The sequence below is a fragment of the Ascaphus truei genome, unplaced genomic scaffold (genome assembly GCF_040206685.1).
Source record: "Ascaphus truei isolate aAscTru1 unplaced genomic scaffold, aAscTru1.hap1 HAP1_SCAFFOLD_1470, whole genome shotgun sequence".
Classification (NCBI taxonomy): Eukaryota; Metazoa; Chordata; class Amphibia; order Anura; family Ascaphidae; genus Ascaphus; species Ascaphus truei.
In genome coordinates, this window is record NW_027454356.1 from 28,830 (window position 1) to 50,335 (window position 21,506).

At 60.7% G+C, this 21,506-nt stretch overlaps 1 protein-coding gene across 1 annotated transcript; it reads right to left on the minus strand.

Annotated features, from left to right (window-relative positions):
• Positions 1–36: 36 nt before the first annotated feature.
• On the minus strand, positions 37–13,951 carry MRPL10 (mitochondrial ribosomal protein L10). The gene is given in 8 exon segments (XM_075581659.1): positions 37–353; positions 1,406–1,555; positions 8,854–8,896; positions 8,899–8,943; positions 8,946–9,022; positions 9,312–9,423; positions 9,425–9,552; positions 13,891–13,951. Coding segments are annotated over 8 exon segments (828 nt in total). The 5' UTR covers positions 13,946–13,951; the 3' UTR covers positions 37–135.
• Positions 13,952–21,506: the final 7,555 nt, after the last annotated feature.

A 21,506-nucleotide genomic window follows, 5' to 3' on the forward strand; every position in this document is an offset into this window, starting at 1 on the left:
CCCCCCCCCCCCCGGAACACACACACCATAATAAAATGTTTTATATACACGTGGGGTATTTATTTGAGGGGGTCTGTGCGTACGAGGGGTCCGCCCGGCTCCCCCGCGGGTTACTGCGCCCGGCTCCCCCGCGGGTTACTGCGCCTGGCTGTGCTGCTCAGCGCTCTGCTCCCTGATGTGCTGCTCCAGCAGAGCGCTGGTCCGCGCAGGGTGCTGTGCCAGCAGCGCGCAGGTGTGTGATGTCATCATTGTGAGCGCTCCCAGCAGCTGCCCCAGCAGCACCTCCCTGCTCTGCAGTCTGGCGTAGCTCTGCACTCCCTGCCGGCTCAGGACACTGCCATCCACGCTGGCACCTGGGGGGACACGGGGGGTAATTACCTGGCAGCTGTACCTGGGGCAGGACCCACACGCCCCCCGGGGGTAATTACCTGGCAGCTGTATCTGGGGCAGGACCCACACACCCCCCGGGGGGTAATTACCTGGCAGCTGTACCTGGGGCAGGACCCACACGCCCCCCTCCTCCCGGGGTAATTACCTGGCAGCTGTATCTGGGGCACGACCCACACGCCCCCCTCCTCCCGGGGCAATTACCTGGCAGCTGTATCCGGGGAAGGACCCACACGCCCCCCTCCTCCCGGGGTAATTACCTGGCAGCTGTATCCGGGGAAGGACCCACACGCCCCCCTCCTCCCGGGGCAATTACCTGGCAGCTGTATCCGGGGAAGGACCCACACGCCCCCCTCCTCCCGGGGTAATTACCTGGCAGCTGTATCTGGGGAAGGACCCACACGCCCCCCTCCTCCCAGGGTAATTACCTGGCAGCTGTATCTGGGGAAGGACCCACACGCCCCCTCCTCCCGGGGCAATTACCTGGCAGCTGTATCCGGGGAAGGACCCACACGCCCCCCTCCTCCCGGGGTAATTACCTGGCAGCTGTATCCGGGGAAGGACCCACACGCCCCCCTCCTCCCGGGGCAATTACCTGGCAGCTGTATCCGGGGAAGGACCCACACGCCCCCCTCCTCCCGGGGTAATTACCTGGCAGCTGTATCTGGGGAAGGACCCACACGCCCCCCTCCTCCCAGGGTAATTACCTGGCAGCTGTATCTGGGGAAGGACCCACACGCCCCCCCGGGGCAATTACCTGGCAGCTGTACCTGGAGCAGGACTGTCCTCCCACATCGGGGTAATTACCTAGCAGCTGTATCTGGGGCAGGATCCTCACGCCCCCCTCCTCCCGGGGTAATTACCTGGCAGCTGTATCTGGGGAAGGACCCACACGCCCCCTCCTCCCGGGGTAATTACCTGGCAGCTGTATCTGGGGAAGGACCCACACGCCCCCCCGGGGCAATTACCTGGCAGCTGTACCTGGAGCAGGACTGTCCTCCCACATCGGGGTAATTACCTAGCAGCTGTATCTGGGGCAGGATCCTCACGCCCTGCAGCATCTCTCTGACCTTCACGGGGTGACTGACCACCAGCAGCGTCTGTCCCATGAAGAGCGGCAGCAGGGAGCGGTGCGGGGAGCGTGTCACACACTGCCTCACCACCTGGGGGCAGGTAACCAGAGTGTCAGGGAGCGGGGAGCGTGTCACACACTGCCTCACCACCTGGGGGCAGGTAACCAGAGTGTCAGGGAGCGGGGAGCGTGTCACACACTGCCTCACCACCTGGGGGCAGGTAACCAGAGTGTCAGGGTGCGGGGAGCGTGTCACACACTGCCTCACCACCTGGGGGCAGGCAACCAGAGTGTCAGGGAGCGGGGAGCGTGTCACACACTGCCTCACCACCTGGGGGCAGGTAACCAGAGTGTCAGGGAGCGGGGAGCGTGTCACACACTGGTTACCTGCCCCCAGGTGGTGAGGCAGAGTGTCAGGGTGCGGGGAGCGTGTCACACACTGCCTCACCACCTGGGGGCAGGTAACCGGAGTGTCAGGGAGCGGGGAGCGTGTCACACACTGCCTCACCACCTGGGGGCAGGTAACCAGAGTGTCAGGGTGCGGGGAGCGTGTCACACACTGCCTCACCACCTGGGGGCAGGTAACCGGAGTGTCAGGGAGCGGGGAGCGTGTCACACACTGCCTCACCACCTGGGGGCAGGTAACCAGAGTGTCAGGGAGCGGGGAGCGTGTCACACACTGCCTCACCACCTGGGGGCAGGTAACCGGAGTGTCAGGGAGCGGTGCGGGGAGCGTGTCACACACTGCCTCACCACCTGGGGGCAGGTAACCAGAGTGTCAGGGAGCGGGGAGCGTGTCACACACTGCCTCACCACCTGGGGGCAGGTAACCAGAGTGTCAGGGAGCGGGGAGCGTGTCACACACTGCCTCACCACCTGGGGGCAGGTAACCGGAGTGTCAGGGAGCGGGGAGCGTGTCACACACTGCCTCACCACCTGGGGGCAGGTAACCAGAGTGTCAGGGTGCGGGGAGCGTGTCACACACTGCCTCACCACCTGAGGGCAGGTAACCGGAGTGTCAGGGAGCGGGGAGCGTGTCACACACTGCCTCACCACCTGGGGGCAGGTAACCAGAGTGTCAGGGAGCGGGGAGCGTGTCACACACTGCCTCACCACCTGGGGGCAGGTAACCGGAGTGTCAGGGAGCGGTGCGGGGAGCGTGTCACACACTGCCTCACCACCTGGGGGCAGGTAACCAGAGTGTCAGGGAGCGGGGAGCGTGTCACACACTGCCTCACCACCTGGGGGCAGGTAACCAGAGTGTCAAGGAGCGGGGAGCGTGTCACACACTGCCTCACCACCTGGGGGCAGGTAACCAGAGTGTCAGGGAGCGGGGAGCGTGTCACACACTGCCTCACCACCTGGGGGCAGGTAACCAGAGTGTCAGGGAGCGGGGAGCGTGTCACACACTGCCTCACCACCTGGGGGCAGGTAACCAGAGTGTCAGGGAGCGGGGAGCGTGTCACACACTGCCTCACCACCTGGGGGCAGGTAACCGGAGTGTCAGGGAGCGGGGAGCGTGTCACACACTGCCTCACCACCTGGGGGCAGGTAACCAGAGTGTCAGGGAGCGGGGAGCGTGTCACACACTGCCTCACCACCTGGGGGCAGGTAACCAGAGTGTCAGGGAGCGGGGAGCGTGTCACACACTGCCTCACCACCTGGGGGCAGGTAACCAGAGTGTCAGGGAGCGGGGAGCGTGTCACACACTGCCTCACCACCTGGGGGCAGGTAACCAGAGTGTCAGGGAGCGGGGAGCGTGTCACACACTGCCTCACCACCTGGGGGCAGGTAACCAGAGTGTCAGGGAGCGGGGAGCGTGTTACACACTGCCTCACCACCTGGGGGCAGGTAACCAGAGTGTCAGGGAGCGGGGAGCGTTTCACACACTGCCTCACCACCTGGGGGCAGGTAACCAGAGTGTCAGGGAGCGGGGAGCGTGTCACACACTGCCTCACCACCTGGGGGCAGGTAACCAGAGTGTCAGGGAGCGGGGAGCGTGTCACACACTGCCTCACCACCTGGGGGCAGGTAACCAGAGTGTCAGAGAGCGGGGAGCGTGTCACACACTGCCTCACCACCTGGGGGCAGGTAACCAGAGTGTCAGGGAGCAGGGAGCGTGTCACACACTGCCTCACCACCTGGGGGCAGGTAACCAGAGTGTCAGGGAGCGGGTCACACACTGCCTCACCACCTGGGGGCAGGTAACCAGAGTGTCAGGGAGCGGGGAGCGTGTCACACACTGCCTCACCACCTGGGGGCAGGTAACCAGAGTGTCAGGGAGCGGGGAGCGTGTCATACACTGCCTCACCACCTGGGGGCAGGTAACCGGAGTGTCAGGGAGCGGGGAGCGTGTCACACACTGCCTCACCACCTGGGGGCAGGTAACCAGAGTGTCAGGGAGCGGGGAGCGTGTCACACACTGCCTCACCACCTGGGGGCAGGTAACCAGAGTGTCAGGGAGCGGGGAGCGTGTCACACACTGCCTCACCACCTGGGGGCAGGTAACCGGAGTGTCAGGGAGCGGTGCGGGGAGCGTGTCACACACTGCCTCACCACCTGGGGGCAGGTAACCGGAGTGTCAGGGAGCGGGGAGCGTGTCACACACTGCCTCACCACCTGGGGGCAGGTAACCGGAGTGTCAGGGAGCGGGGAGCGTGTCACACACTGCCTCACCACCTGGGGGCAGGTAACCAGAGTGTCAGGGAGCGGGGAGCGTGTCACACACTGCCTCACCACCTGGGGGCAGGTAACCGGAGTGTCAGGGAGCGGGGAGCGTGTCACACACTGCCTCACCACCTGGGGGCAGGTAACCGGAGTGTCAGGGAGCGGGGAGCGTGTCACACACTGCCTCACCACCTGGGGGCAGGTAACCAGAGTGTCAGGGAGCGGGGAGCGTGTCACACACTGCCTCACCACCTGGGGGCAGGTAACCAGAGTGTCAGGGAGCGGGGAGCGTGTCACACACTGCCTCACCACCTGGGGGCAGGTAACCAGAGTGTCAGGGAGCGGGGAGCGGTGTCACACACTGCCTCACCACCTGGGGGCAGGTAACCAGAGTGTCAGGGAGCGGGGAGCGTGTCATACACTGCCTCACCACCTGGGGGCAGGTAACCAGAGTGTCAGGGAGCGGGGAGCGTGTCACACACTGCCTCACCACCTGGGGGCAGGTAACCAGAGTGTCAGGGAGCGGGGAGCGTGTCATACACTGCCTCACCACCTGGGGGCAGGTAACCAGAGTGTCAGGGAGCGGGGAGCGTGTCACACACTGCCTCACCACCTGGGGGCAGGTAACCAGAGTGTCAGGGAGCGGTGCGGGGAGCGTGTCACACACTGCCTCACCACCTGGGGGCAGGTAACCAGAGTGTCAGGGAGCGGGGAGCGTGTCACACACTGCCTCACCACCTGGGGGCAGTGGTAACCAGAGTGTCAGGGTGCGGGGAGCGTGTCACACACTGCCTCACCACCTGGGGGCAGGTAACCAGAGTGTCAGGGAGCGGGGAGCGTGTCATACACTGCCTCACCACCTGGGGACAGGTAACCAGAGTGTCAGGGAGCGGGTCACACACTGCCTCACCACCTGGGGGCAGGTAACCGGAGTGTCAGGGAGCGGGGAGCGTGTCACACACTGCCTCACCACCTGGGGGCAGGTAACCAGAGTGTCAGGGAGCGGGGAGCGTGTCACACACTGCCTCACCACCTGGGGGCAGGTAACCAGAGTGTCGGGGGGGGAGGGGAGGGAGCGGGGGGGGGAGGGAGGGAGCGGGGAGCGTGTCACACACTGCCTCACTACCTGGGGGCAGGTAACCAGAGTGCCAGGGGGTGGAGGGAGGGAGCGGGGAGATGGGGAGGAGCGGGGAGATGGGAGGGAGCGGGGAGATGGGGAGGGAGCGGGGAGATGGGGAGGGAGCGGGGGAGATGGGGAGGGAGCGGGGAGATGGGGAGGGAGCGGGGAGATGGGGGGAGGGGAGCGGGGGGGAGATGGGGAGAGAGGAGGGAGGGGAGATGGGAGGAGGAGGGAGGAGGGAGGGGAGATGGGGAGGGAGGAGGGAGGAGGGAGGGGAGATGGGGAGGGAGGAGGGAGGAGGGAGGGGAGATGAGGAGGGAGGAGGGAGGGATCGGGAGTTGGGGAGGGCGGGGAGATGGGGAGGGAGGGAGGGAGGGATCGGGGAGTTGGGGAGGGCGGGGAGATGGGGAGGGAGGAGGGAGGGATCGGGGAGTTGGGGAGGGCGGGGGAGATGGGGGAGGGAGCGGGGAGATGGGGAGGGAGGGGGAGATGGGGGAGAGAGGGGGGAGGGGGAGCGGGGAGATGGGGGAGGGAGCGGGGAGATGGGGAGGGAGCGGGGAGATGGGGAGAGCGGGGAGATGGGGAGAGAGGAGGGAGGGGAGATGGAGGGAGGGGAGATGGGGAGGGAGGAGGGGAGGGGGAGATGGGGAGGGAGGAGGGAGGGGGAGATGAGGAGGGAGGGAGGAGGGAGGGATCGGGGAGTTGGGGAGGGCGGGGAGATGGGGATCGGGGAGTTGGGGGAGGGCGGGGAGATGGGGAGGGAGGGATCGGGGAGTTGGGGAGGGGCGGGGAGATGGGGAGGGAGCGGGGAGATGGGGAGGGAGGGGAGATGGGGAGAGAGGGGGAGGGGAGCGGGGAGATGGGGGAGGGAGCGGGGGAGATGGGGGAGGGAGGGGAGATGGGGAGAGAGGGGGGACGGAGCGGGAGAGAGGGGGGAGGGAGCGGGGAGATGGGGAGGGAGGGGAGATGGGGAGAGAGGGGGGAGGGAGCGGGGAGATGGGGAGGGAGCGGGGAGATGGGGAGGGAGGGAGCGGGGAGATGGGGAGGGAGGGAGCGGGGAGATGGGGAGGGAGGGAGCGGGGAGATGGGGAGGGAGGGAGCGGGGAGATGGGGAGGGAGGGAGCGGGGAGATGGGAGGGAGGGAGCGGGGAGATGGGGAGGGAGGGAGCGGGGAGATGGGGAGGGAGGGAGCGGGGAGATGGGGGAGGGAGGGAGCGGGGAGATGGGGAGGGAGGGAGCGGGGAGATGGGGAGGGAGGGAGCGGGGAGATGGGGAGGGAGGGAGCGGGGAGATGGGGAGGGAGGGAGCGGGGAGATGGAGAGGGAGGGAGCGGGGAGATGGGGAGGGAGCGGGGAGATGGGGAGGGAGCGGGGAGATGGGGGAGGGAGCGGGGAGATGGGGAGCGGGGAGATGGGGAGGGAGCGGGGAGATGGGGAGGGAGCGGGGAGATGGGGAGCGGGGAGATGGGGAGGGAGGGAGCGGGGAGATGGGGAGGGAGGGAGCGTGGAGATGGGGAGCGGGGAGATGGGGAGGGAGGGAGCGGGGAGATGGGGAGGGAGGGGAGATGGGGAGCGGGGAGATGGGGAGGGAGGGAGCGGGGAGATGGGGAGGGAGGGGAGATGGGGAGATGGGGAGGGGAGATGGGGAGATGGGGAGGGAGGGAGATGGGGAGATGGGGGAGATGGGGAGGGAGGGGAGGGAGATGGGGAGGGAGGGGAGGGAGATGGGGAGGGAGGAGGGGAGGGGGGAGGGGAGATAGGGGAGCGGGGAGATGGGGAGGGAGGGGAGATGGGGAGCGGGGAGATGGGGAGGGAGGGGAGATGGGGAGATGGGGAGGGAGGGGAGATGGGGAGGGAGGGGAGATGGGGAGATGGGGAGGGAGGGGAGATGGGGAGATGGGGAGGGAGGGGAGATGGGGAGATGGGGAGGGAGGGGAGATGGGGAGATGGGGGAGGGGAGGGGAGATGGGGAGGGAGGGAGGGGGGGGAGATGGGGAGGGAGGGGGGGGGGGGAGATGGGGAGGGAGGGAGGGGGGAGGGAGATGGGGAGCGGGGAGATGGGGAGATGGGGAGATGGGGAGCGGGGAGATGGGGGAGCGGGGAGATGGGGAGATGGGGAGATGGGGGAGCGGGGAGATGGGAGATGGAGGGAGGGAGGGGAGATGGGGAGGGAGGGGAGATGGGGAGATGGGGAGTGGGGAGATGGGGGAGGGAGGGGAGATGGGGAGGGAGGGGAGATGGGGAGATGGGAAGGGAGGGGAGATGGGGAGGTGAGGGGGAGATGGGGAGGGAGGGAGGGGGGGGAGATGGGGAGGAGGGAGGGGGAGGGGAGATGGGGAGCGGGGAGATGGGGGAGATGGGAAGGGAGGGGAGATGGGGAGGGAGGGGAGATGGGGAGCGGGGAGATGGGGAGGGAGGGGAGATGGGGAGATGGGGAGGGAGGGGAGGATGGGGAGATGGGGGGAGATGGGGAGTGGGGAGGGAGGGGAGATGGGAGGATGGGGAGGGAGGGGAGATGGGAGGGGAGGGGAGATGGGAGGAGGGAGGGGGAGGGGAGATAGGGAGGGGGAGGGGAGATGGGGAGAGCGGGGAGATGGAGAGATGGGGAGGGAGGGGAGATGGGGAGCGGGAGATGGGAGATGGAGGGGGAGGGAGATGGGGAGGGGGGGGATGGGGAGGGAGGGAGATGGGGAGGGAGGGGAGATGGGGAGCGGGGAGATGGGGAGGAGGGGAAGATGGGGAAGCGGGGAGATGGGGAGATGGGGAAGTGGGTGAGATGGGGAGGAGGGGAGATTGGGGAGGGAGGGTGAGATGGGAGGGAGGGGAGGATGGGGAGATGGGGAGAGGAGCTGGGGACGATGGGGAGGGAGGGGAGATGGGGAGGGAGGGCGAGATGGGGAGGGAGGAGAGATGGGAGATGGGGAGGGAGGGAGATGGGGAGGGAGGGGAGATGGGGAGGAGGGGAGATGGGGAGGGAGGGGGAGGGGAGAGGGAGGGAGGAGGAGATGGGGAGGGAGGGGAGATGGGAGGGCAGGGGAGATGGGAGGAGGGGAGATGGGGGATGGAGGGAGGGAGATGGGAGATGGGGAGGGAAGGGAGAGTGGGGAGGGGAGGGGTGGGAGATGGGGAGATGGGGGAGGGAGGGGAGATGGGGAGGGAGGGGAGATGGGGAGGGAAGGGAGATGGGGAGATGGGGGAGGGAGGGGGAGTGGGGGAGGGGAGGGGAGATGGGGTGGTGGGGAGATGGGGAGGGAGGGAGATGGGGAGGGAGGGGAGATGGGGAGGGAGGGGAGATGGGGAGGGAGGGGAGATGGGAGGGGGGAGATGGGGAGGGAGGGGGATGGGGAGTGTGGGAGATGGGGAGGGAGGGGAGATAGGGGAGTGAGGGGAGATGGGGAGGGAGGGGAGATGGGGAGGGAGGGAGATGTGGAGGGAGGGGAGATGGGGAGATGGGGCGGGAGAGGGAGATGGGGAGGGGAGAGGGGAGATGGGGAGGGAGGGGAGATGGGAGGAGGGGAGATGGGGAGGGAAGGGGAGATGGGAGGGAGGGGAGTGGGGAGGGAGGGGAGATGGGGACCGGGGTCCTTCCTCCCCCCTCATTAACCTGGTTGGGAAAGTGTGCTTGATGTGGATCTCGTGTTTGAGGAGCCGAATGTCCGCAGCCTCAGCAAGTCGTCAGCCCGCGCGGCGTTGCGCTGAGAAACACGGCCACCATTTTACAATCCCGGAGCACCGCGTCCAGCTGGGAGCACAGGAGCCGCTCCAGGGGGGCCCGCCCTAAAACACGGGGGGGGGGACACGCACACGTGTGCGGTTACACACCCTCTCCGGGCACTGTCCGACGCACGGGGAGCCCTAAAACACGGGACACACACGCACAACGTATGCGGGTCACACACACCCTTCTCCGGGCACTGTCCGACACACGGGGAGCCCTCACTATATCCCTCGTATACGGAGAACGCGAGTATCCTTCCCGTCTCACTATGTGCCGCTGTAGGTAAGGGCCGAGTATCTGCAGTATTTGTTTATAATGCATATATGGGACACACAGCCTGGCCGTTACCTCCTCCTGGCTGGGTCTTGTCCCGGGGGCGACACTTCTCGCGGGGACCGTGGGTTTCGGGGGCGATGTATTGTGTTAACGCCATCAGCTTCTGCTTCTCGAAGTGCGAAGCCCTTCCTGTGCCGGGTCACCGCTTTAGAGCCATGGCGGACCCACTGCACGGCCGGGAGCCAGCCCGAGAGGGGGGGACGCACGGCCGGGAGCCGGCCCGAGAGGGGGGGACGCACGCCCGGGAGCCAGCCTGAGAGGGGGGGGAGACGGAGCACTGAGGGGGGGACACGCACAGGGGGAGAGGGAGCACTGAGGGGGGGACATGCACGCCCGGGAGCCAGCCTGAGAGGGGGGGAGACGGAGCACTGAGGGGGGGACATGCACGCCCGGGAGCCAGCCCGAGAGGGGGGGAGGCACGCCCGGAAGCCAGCCTGAGAGGGGGGGAGAGGGAGCACTGAGGGGGGGGGGGGGGGACACGCACGCCAGAGAGTCAGCCTGAGAGGGGGGGGGGGGGACGCACGCCCGGGAGCCAGCCTGAGAGGGGGGGAGACGGAGCACTGAGGGGGGGACATGCACGCCCGGGAGCCAGCCCGAGAGGGGGGGAGGCACGCCCGGGAGCCAGCCTGAGAGGGGGGGAGAGGGAGCACTGAGGGGCGGGGGGGGGACACGCACGCCAGAGAGTCAGCCTGAGAGGGGGGGGGGGGACGCACACCCGGGAGCCAGCCTGAGAGGGGGGGGAGACGGAGCACTGAGGGGGGGACATGCACGCCCGGGAGCCAGCCGAGAGGGGGGGATGCACGCCCGAGAGCCAGCCTGAGAGGGGGGGAGAGGGAGCACTGAGGGGGGGGGACACGCACGCCAGAGAGTCAGCCTGAGAGGGGGGGGGGGGGCAAACGCCCGGGATATAAGGGGGGCGTACAGATATAGGGGGGCGCATAGATATAGGGGGTACATAATTACCGGGTACACATAAGGGGCACACAGATACAGGGGGCGCATAATTACCGGGCACAGATATAGGGGGGCGCATAATTACCGGGCACAGATATAGGGGGGCGCATAATTACCGGGCACAGATATAGGAGGCGCATAATTACCGGGCACAGATATAGGGGGCGCATAATTACCGGGCACAGATATAGGGGGGCGCATAATTACCGGGCACAGATATAGGGGGGCGCATAATTACCGGGCACAGATATAGGGGGGCGCATAATTACCGGGCACAGATATAGGGGGGCGCATAATTACCGGGCACAGATATAGGGGGGCGCATAATTACCGGGCACAAATATAGGGGGGCGCATAATTACCGGGCACAGATATAGGGGGGCGCATAATTACCGGGCACAAATATAGGGGGCGCATAATTACCGGGCACAGATATAGGGGGCGCATAATTACCGGGCAAGATATAGGGGGCGCATATACCGGCACAGATATAGGGGGCGCATAATTACCGGGCACAGATATAGGGGGCGCATAATTACCGGGCACAGATATAGGGGGGCGCATAATTACCGGGCACAGATATAGGGGGGCGCATAATTACCGGGCACAGATATAGGGGGCGCATAATTACCGGGCACAGATATAGGGGGGCGCATAATTACCGGGCACAGATATAGGGGGGCGCATAATTACCGGGCACAGATATAGGGGGGGCGCATAATTACCGGGCACAGATATAGGGGGGCGCATAATTACCGGGCACAGATATAGGGGGCGCATAATTACCGGGCACAGATATAGGGGGGCGCATAATTACCGGGCACAGATATAGGGGGGCGCATAATTACCGGGCACAGATATAGGGGGGCGCATAATTACCGGGCACAGATATAGGGGGGCGCATAATTACCGGGCACAGATATAGGGGGGCGCATAATTACCGGGCACAGATATAGGGGGGCGCATAATTACCGGGCACAGATATAGGGGGGCGCATAATTACCGGGCACAGATATAGGGGGGCGCATAATTACCGGGCACAGATATAGGGGGCGCATAATTACCGGGCACAGATATAGGGGGGCGCATAATTACCGGGCACAGATATAGGGGGGCGCATAATTACCGGGCACAGATATAGGGGGCGCATAATTACCGGGCACAGATATAGGGGGGCGCATAATTACCGGGCACAGATATAGGGGGGGGCGCATAATTACCGGGCACAGATATAGGGGGGCGCATAATTACCGGGCACAGATATAGGGGGGCGCATAATTACCGGGCACAGATATAGGGGGGGCGCATAATTACCGGGCACAGATATAGGGGGGCGCATAATTACCGGGCACAGATATAGGGGGGCGCATAATTACCGGGCACAGATATAGGGGGGCGCATAATTACCGGGCACAGATATAGGGGGGCGCATAATTACCGGGCACAAGATATAGGGGGGCGCATAATTACCGGGCACAGATATAGGGGGGCGCATAATTACCGGGCACAGATATAGGGGGGCGCATAATTACCGGGCACAGATATAGGGGGGCGCATAATTACCGGGCACAGATATAGGGGGCGCATAATTACCGGGCACAGATATAGGGGGGCGCATAATTACCGGGCACAGATATAGGGGGGCGCATAATTACCGGGCACAGATATAGGGGGCACATAATTACCGGGCACAGATATAGGGGGGCGCATAATTACCGGGCACAGATATAGGGGGCACATAATTACCGGGCACAGATATAGGGGGCGCATAATTACCGGGCACAGATATAGGGGGGCGCATAATTACCGGGCACAGATATAGGGGGCGCATAATTACCGGGCACAGATATAGGGGGGCGCATAATTACCGGGCACAGATATAGGGGGGCGCATAATTACCGGGCACAAGATATAGGGGCGCATAATTACCGGGCACAGATATAGGGGGCGCATAATTACCGGGCACAGATATAGGGGGCGCATAATTACCGGGCACAGATATAGGGGGGCGCATAATTACCGGGCACAGATATAGGGGGCGCATAATTACCGGGCACAGATATAGGGGGCGCATAATTACCGGGCACAGATATAGGGGGGCGCATAATTACCGGGCACAGATATAGGGGGGCGCATAATTACCGGGCACAGATATAGGGGGCGCATAATTACCGGGCACAGATATAGGGGGCGCATAATTACCGGGCACAGATATAGGGGGGCGCATAATTACCGGGCACAGATATAGGGGGCGCATAATTACCGGGCACAAATATAGGGGGCGCATAATTACCGGGCACAGATATAGGGGGGCGCATAATTACCGGGCACAGATATAGGGGGCACATAATTACCGGGCACAGATATAGGGGGCGCATAATTACCGGGCACAGATATAGGAGGGCGCATAATTACCGGGCACAGATATAGGGGGGCGCATAATTACCGGGCACAGATATAGGGGGCGCATAATTACCGGGCACAGATATAGGGGGGCGCATAATTACCGGGCACAGATATAGGGGGCGCATAATTACCGGGCACAAATATAGGGGGCGCATAATTACCGGGCACAGATATAGGGGGGCGCATAATTACCGGGCACAGATATAGGGGGCACATAATTACCGGGCACAGATATAGGGGGGCGCATAATTACCGGGCACAGATATAGGGGGCACATAATTACCGGGCACAGATATAGGGGGCGCATAATTACCGGGCACAGATATAGGGGGGCGCATAATTACCGGGCACAGATATAGGGGGCACATAATTACCGGGCACAGATATAGGGGGGCGCATAATTACCGGGCACAGATATAGGGGGCACATAATTACCGGGCACAAATATAGAGGGGCGCATAATTACCGGGCACAGATATAGGGGGCACATAATTACCGGGCACAAATATAGGGGGGCGCATAATTACCGGGCACAGATATAGGGGGGCGCATAATTACCGGGCACAGATATAGGGGGCACATAATTACCGGGCACAAATATAGGGGGGCGCATAATTACCGGGCACAGATATAGGGGGGCGCATAATTACCGGGCACAGATATAGGGGGGCACATAATTACCGGGCACAGATATAGGGGGGCGCATAATTACCGGGCACAGATATAGGGGGCGCATAATTACCGGGCACAGATATAGGGGGCGCATAATTACCGGGCACAGATATAGGGGGGCGCATAATTACCGGGCACAGATATAGGGGGGCGCATAATTACCGGGCACAGATATAGGGGGGCGCATAATTACCGGGCACAGATATAGGGGGCGCATAATTACCGGGCACAGATATAGGGGGGCGCATAATTACCGGGCACAGATATAGGGGGGCGCATAATTACCGGGCACAGATATAGGGGGCGCATAATTACCGGGCACAGATATAGGGGGCGCATAATTACCGGGCACAGATATAGGGGGCGCATAATTACCGGGCACAGATATAGGGGGGCGCATAATTACCGGGCACAGATATAGGGGGCGCATAATTACCGGGCACAGATATAGGGGGGCGCATAATTACCGGGCACAGATATAGGGGGCGCATAATTACCGGGCACAGATATAGGGGGGCGCATAATTACCGGGCACAGATATAGGGGGGCGCATAATTACCGGGCACAGATATAGGGGGGCGCATAATTACCGGGCACAGATATAGGGGGCACATAAGGGGGGAGGGGGGGGCAAAGCGTGACGTCACATACTTACCGGCCGCCGCTCGCGCCAGTGTCACAGCCATCTGACCCGGAAGTAATGTGAGAAGCTCTGCAAAGCGCGGGGAATTCTGGGAGCCGGTGGCGTCATGGCAACTAGGCGCGCGAAGTCACGTGACTAGGACGCGCGCACGGCTCACACCATGAGAGAGACACACACACACACACACACACACACACACACACACACACACACACACACACACACACACACACACACACACACACACACACACACACACACACACACACACACACACACACACACACACACACACACACACTGATAGGCACACACAGTCACACACACACAGTGATACACATACACACACAGTGATACACACACACAGTGATACACACAACGTCATACACACACACACACACACAGTGATAGGCATACACATACACACACACACAGTCATACACATACACACACAGTGATACACATACACACACACACAGTGATACACACATACACAGTGACACACACAACGTGATACACACACAGTGATAGGCACACACACACACACCCACACAGTCATACACATACACACACACACACACACACACACACACACAGTGATACACATAGACAGTGACACACACACAGTGATACACATACACACACACACACACAGTGATACACATACACACACAGTGATACACACACACACACACAGTGATACACACAACGTGATACACACACACACACACACACACACAGTGATAGGCATACACATACACACACAGTGATAGGCATACACATACACACACACACACACACACAGTCATACACATACACACACAGTGATACACATACACACACACACAGTGATACACACATACACAGTGACACACAACGTGATACACACACAGTGATAGGCACACACACCCACACAGTCATACACATACACACACACACACACACACACACACACACACACACACACACAGTGATACACATAGACAGTGACACACACACACACACAGTGATACACATACACAGTGATACACACATAGTGATAGGCACACACAGTCATACACATACACACACACACAGTCATACACACACACAGTCATACACATACACACACGGTGTACACACATCCTGTACCTGCAGGAGGTAACTGTCCCCCACATCCTGTACCTGCAGGAGGTAACTGTCCCCCACATCCTGTACCTGCAGGAGGTAACTGTCCCCACATCCTGTACCTGCAGGAGGTAACTGTCCCACATCCTGTACCTGCAGGAGGTAACTGTCCCACATCCTTTACCTGCAGGAGGTAACTGTCCCCCACATCCTGTACCTGCAGGAGGTAACTGTCCCCCACATCCTGTACCTGCAGGAGGTAACTGTCCCCACATCCTGTACCTGCAGGAGGTAACTGTCCCCCACATCCTGTACCTGCAGGAGGTAACTGTCCCCCACATCCTGTACCTGCAGGAGGTAACTGTCCCCCACATCCTGTACCTGCAGGAGGTAACTGTCCCCCACATACTGTACCTGCAGGAGGTAACTGTCCCCCACACATCCTGTACCTGCAGGAGGTAACTGTCCCCCACACATCCTGTACCTGCAGGAGGTAACTGTCCCACATCCTGTACCTGCAGGAGGTAACTGTCCCCCACATACTGTACCTGCAGGAGGTAACTGTCCCCCACACATCCTGTACCTGCAGGAGGTAACTGTCCCCCACATCCTGTACCTGCAGGAGGTAACTGTCCCCCACACATCCTGTACCTGCAGGAGGTAACTGTCCCACATCCTGTACCTGCAGGAGGTAACTGTCCCACACATCCTGTACCTGCAGGAGGTAACTGTCCCCCACATCCTGTACCTGCAGGAGGTAACTGTCCCCCACATATTGTACCTGCAGGAGGTAACTGTCCCCCACACATCCTGTACCTGCAGGAGGTAACTGTCCCCCACACATCCTGTACCTGCAGGAGGTAACTGTCCCACATCCTGTACCTGCAGGAGGTAACTGTCCCCCACATACTGTACCTGTAGGAGGTAACTGTCCCCCACACATCCTGTACCTGCATGAGGTAACTGTCCCCCACATCCTGTACCTGCAGGAGGTAACTGTCCCCCACACATCCTGTACCTGCAGGAGGTAACTGTCCCACATCCTGTACCTGCAGGAGGTAACTGTCCCACACATCCTGTACCTGCAGGAGGTAACTGTCCCACACATCCTGTACCTGCAGGAGGTAACTGTGCCACACATCCTGTACCTGCAGGAGGTAACTGTCCCACACATCCTGTACCTGCAGGAGGTAACTGTCCCCCACATCCTGTACCTGCAGGAAGTAACTGTCCCCCACACATCCTGTACCTGCAGGAGGTAACTGTCCCCCACACATCCTGTCCTGCAGGAGGTAACTGTCCCCCACATCCTGTACCTGCAGGAGGTAACTGTCCCCCACACATCCTGTACCTGCAGGAGGTAACTGTCCCCCACACATCCTGTACCTGCAGGAGGTAACTGTCCCCCACACATCCTGTACCTGCAGGAGGTAACTGTCCCCCACACATCCTGTACCTGCAGGAGGTAACTGTCCCCCCACATCCTGTACCTGCAGGAGGTAACTGTCCCCCCACATCCTGTACCTGCAGGAGGTAACTGTCCCCCACATCCTGTACCTGCAGGAGGTAACTGTCCCCACACATCCTGTACCTGCAGGAGGTAACTGTCCCACACATCCTGTACCTGCAGGAGGTAACTGTCCCACACATCCTGTACCTGCAGGAGGTAACTGTCCCACACATCCTGTACCTGCAGGAGGTAACTGTCCCCCACATCCTGTACCTGCAGGAGGTAACTGTCCCCCACATCCTGTACCTGCAGGAGGTAACTGTCCCCACATCCTGTACCTGCAGGAGGTAACTGTCCCCCACACATCCTGTACCTGCAGGAGGTAACAGTCCCCCACACATCCTGTACCTGCAGGAGGTAACTGTCCCCCACACATCCTGTACCTGCAGGAGGTAACTGTCCCCCACACATCCTGTACCTGCAGGAGGTAACTGTCCCCCACACATCCTGTACCTGCAGGAGGTAACTGTCCCCCACACATCCTGTACCTGCAGGAGGTAACTGTCCCCTCACATCCTGTACCTGCAGGAGGTAACTGTCCCCCACACATCCTGTACCTGCAGGAGGTAACTGTCCCCCACATCCTGTATACCTGCAGGAGGTAACTGTCCCCCACATCCTGTACCTGCAGGAGGTAACTGCCCCACACATCCTGTACCTGCAGGAGGTAACTGTCCCCACATCCTGTACCTGCAGGAGGTAACTGTCCCACATCCTGTACCTGCAGGAGGTAACTGTCCCCCACATCCTGTACCTGCAGGAGGTAACTGTCCCCCTCATCCTGTACCTGCAGGAGGTAACTGTCCCCCACATGTACCTGCAGGAGGTAACTGTCCCCCACATCCTGTACCTGCAGGAGGTAACTGTCCCCACATCCTGTATACCTGCAGGAGGTAACTGTCCCACACATCCTGTACCTGCAGGAGGCAACTGCCCCCCACATCCTGTACCGGCAGGAGGTAACTGTCCCCACATCCTGTACCTGCAGGAGGTAACTGTCCCACATCCTGTACCTGCAGGAGGTAACTGTCCCCCACATCCTGTACCTGCAGGAGGTAACTGTCCCCCTCATCCTGTACCTGCAGGAGGTAACTGTCCCCCAAATCCTGTACCTGCAGGAGGTAACTGTCCCACATCCTGTACCTGCAGGAGGTAACTGTCCCCACATCCTGTACCTGCAGGAGGTAACTGTCCCCCACATCCTTTACCTGCAGGAGGTAACTGTCCCCCACATCCTGTACCTGCAGGAGGTAACTGTCCCCCACATCCTGTACCTGCAGGAGGTAACTGTCCCCCACATCCTGTACCTGCAGGAGGTAACTGTCCCCCACATCCTGTACCTGCAGGAGGTAACTGTCCCACATCCTTTACCTGCAGGAGGTAACTGTCCCACATCCTGTACCTGCAGGAGGTAACTGTCCCCCACATGCTGTACCTGCAGGAGGTAACTGTCCCACACATCCTGTACCTGCAGGAGGTAACTGTCCCCCACATCCTGTACCTGCAGGAGGTAACTCCCACACATCCTGTACCTGCAGGAGGTAACTGTCCCACATCCTGTACCTGCAGGAGGTAACTGTCCCACACATCCTGTACCTGCAGGAGGTAACTGTCCCACACATCCTGTACCTGCAGGAGGTAACTGTCCCACATCCTTTACCTGCAGGAGGTAACTGTCCCACATCCTGTACCTGCAGGAGGTAACTGTCCCACATCCTGTACCTGCAGGAGGTAACTGTCCCCCACATCCTGTACCTGCAGGAGGTAACTGTCCCACACATCCTGTACCTGCAGGAGGCAACTGCCCCCCACATCCTGTACCTGCAGGAGGTAACTGTCCCCACATCCTGTACCTGCAGGAGGTAACTGTCCCACATCCTGTACCTGCAGGAGGTAACTGTCCCCCACATCCTGTACCTGCAGGAGGTAACTGTCCCCCTCATCCTGTACCTGCAGGAGGTAACTGTCCCCCAAATCCTGTACCTGCAGGAGGTAACTGTCCCACATCCTGTACCTGCAGGAGGTAACTGTCCCCACATCCTGTACCTGCAGGAGGTAACTGTCCCCCACACATCCTGTACCTGCAGGAGGTAACTGTCCCCCACACATCCTGTACCTGCAGGAGGTAACTGTCCCCCACACATCCTGTACCTGCAGGAGGTAACTGTCCCCCACACATCCTGTACCTGCAGGAGGTAACTGTCCCCCACACATCCTGTAACTGCAGGAGGTAACTGTCCCCCACACATCCTGTACCTGCAGGAGGTAACTGTCCCCCACACATCCTGTACCTGCAGGAGGTAACTGTCCCCCACACATCCTGTACCTGCAGGAGGTAACTGTCCCCCTCATCCTGTACCTGCAGGAGGTAACTGTCCCCCACATCATGTACCTGCAGGAGGTAACTGTCCCCACATCCTGTATACCTGCAGGAGGTAACTGTCCCACATCCTGTACCTGCAGGAGGTAACTGTCCCCCACATCCTGTACCTGCAGGAGGTAACTGTCCCCCTCATCCTGTACCTGCAGGAGGTAACTGTCCCCCAAATCCTGTACCTGCAGGAGGTAACTGTCCCACATCCTGTACCTGCAGGAGGTAACTGTCCCCCACATCCTTTACCTGCGGAGGTAACTGTCCCCCACATCCTGTACCTGCAGGAGGTAACTGTCCCACATCCTGTACCTGCAGGAGGTAACTGTCCCACACATCCTGTACCTGCAGGAGGTAACTGTCCCACATCCTTTACCTGCAGGAGGTAACTGTCCCACATCCTGTACCTGCAGGAGGTAACTGTCCCACATCATGTACCTGCAGGAGGTAACTGTCCCCCACATCCTGTACCTGCAGGAGGTAACTGTCCCACATCCTGTACCTGCAGGAGGTAACTGTCCCACACATCCTGTACCTGCAGGAGGTAACTGTCCCACATCCTGTACCTGCAGGAGGTAACTGTCCCCACATCCTGTACCTGCAGGAGGTAACTGTCCCCCACATCCTGTACCTGCAGGAGGTAACTGTCCCCCACATCCTGTACCTGCAGGAGGTAACTGTCCCCCACATCCTGTACCTGCAGGAGGTAACTGTCCCCACACATCCTGTACCTGCAGGAGGTAACTGTCCCACACATCCTGTACCTGCAGGAGGTAACTGTCCCACACATCCTGTACCTGCAAGAGGTAACTGTCCCCACATCCTGTACCTGCAGGAGGTAACTGTCCCCACATCCTGTACCTGCAGGAGGTAACTGTCCCCCACACATCCTGTACCTGCAGGAGGTAACTGTCCCCCACACATCCTGTACCTGCAGGAGGTAACTGTCCCCCACACATCCTGTACCTGCAGGAGGTAACTGTCCCCCACACATCCTGTACCTGCAGGAGGTAACTGTCCCCCACACATCCTGTACCTGCAGGAGGTAACTGTCCCCCACACATCCTGTACCTGCAGGAGGTAACTGTCCCCCACACATCCTGTACCTGCAGGAGGTAACTGTCCCCCACACATCCTGTACCTGCAGGAGGTAACTGTCCCCCTCATCCTGTACCTGCAGGAGGTAACTGTCCCCCACATCATGTACCTGCAGGAGGTAACTGTCCCCCACATCCTGTACCTGCAGGAGGTAACTGTCCCCACATCCTGTATACCTGCAGGAGGTAACTGTCCCACACATCCTGTACCTGCAGGAGGCAACTGCCCCCCACATCCTGTACCTGCAGGAGGTAACTGTCCCCACATCCTGTACCTGCAGGAGGTAACTGTCCCACATCCTGTACCTGCAGGAGGTAACTGTCCCCCACATCCTGTACCTGCAGGAGGTAACTGTCCCCCTCATCCTGTACCTGCAGGAGGTAACTGTCCCCCAAATCCTGTACCTGCAGGAGGTAACTGTCCCACATCCTGTACCTGCAGGAGGTAACTGTCCCCACATCCTGTACCTGCAGGAGGTAACTGTCCCCCACATCCTTTACCTGCGGAGGTAACTGTCCCCCACATCCTGTACCTGCAGGAGGTAACTGTCCCCCACATCCTGTATTTGCAGGAGGTAACTGTCCCCCACATCCTGTACCTGCAGGAGGTAACTGTCCCCCACATCCTGTACCTGCAGGAGGTAACTGTCCCACATCCTTTACCTGCAGGAGGTAACTGTCCCACATCCTGTACCTGCAGGAGGTAACTGTCCCCCACATGCTGTACCTGCAGGAGGTAACTGTCCCACACATCCTGTACCTGCAGGAGGTAACTGTCCCCCACATCCTGTACCTGCAGGAGGTAACTGTCCCCCACATCCTGTACCTGCAGGAGGTAACTGTCCCACACATCCTGTACCTGCAGGAGGTAACTGTCCCACATCCTGTACCTGCAGGAGGTAACTGTCCCACACATCCTGTACCTGCAGGAGGTAACTGTCCCCCACATCCTGTACCTGCAGGAGGTAACTGTCCCACACATCCTGTACCTGCAGGAGGTAACTGTCCCACATCCTGTACCTGCAGGAGGTAACTGTCCCACACATCCTGTACCTGCAGGAGGTAACTGTCCCACATCCTTTACCTGCAGGAGGTAACTGTCCCACATCCTGTACCTGCAGGAAGTAACTGTCCCACATCCTGTACCTGCAGGAGGTAACTGTCCCCCACATCCTGTACCTGCAGGAGGTAACTGTCCCACATCCTGTACCTGCAGGAGGTAACTGTCCCCACATCCTGTACCTGCAGGAGGTAACTGTCCCCCACATCCTGTACCTGCAGGAGGTAACTGTCCCCCACATCCTGTACCTGCAGGAGGTAACTGTCCCCCACATCCTGTACCTGCAGGAGGTAACTGTCCCCACACATCCTGTACCTGCAGGAGGTAACTGTCCCACACATCCTGTACCTGCAGGAGGTAACTGTCCCACACATCCTGTACCTGCAG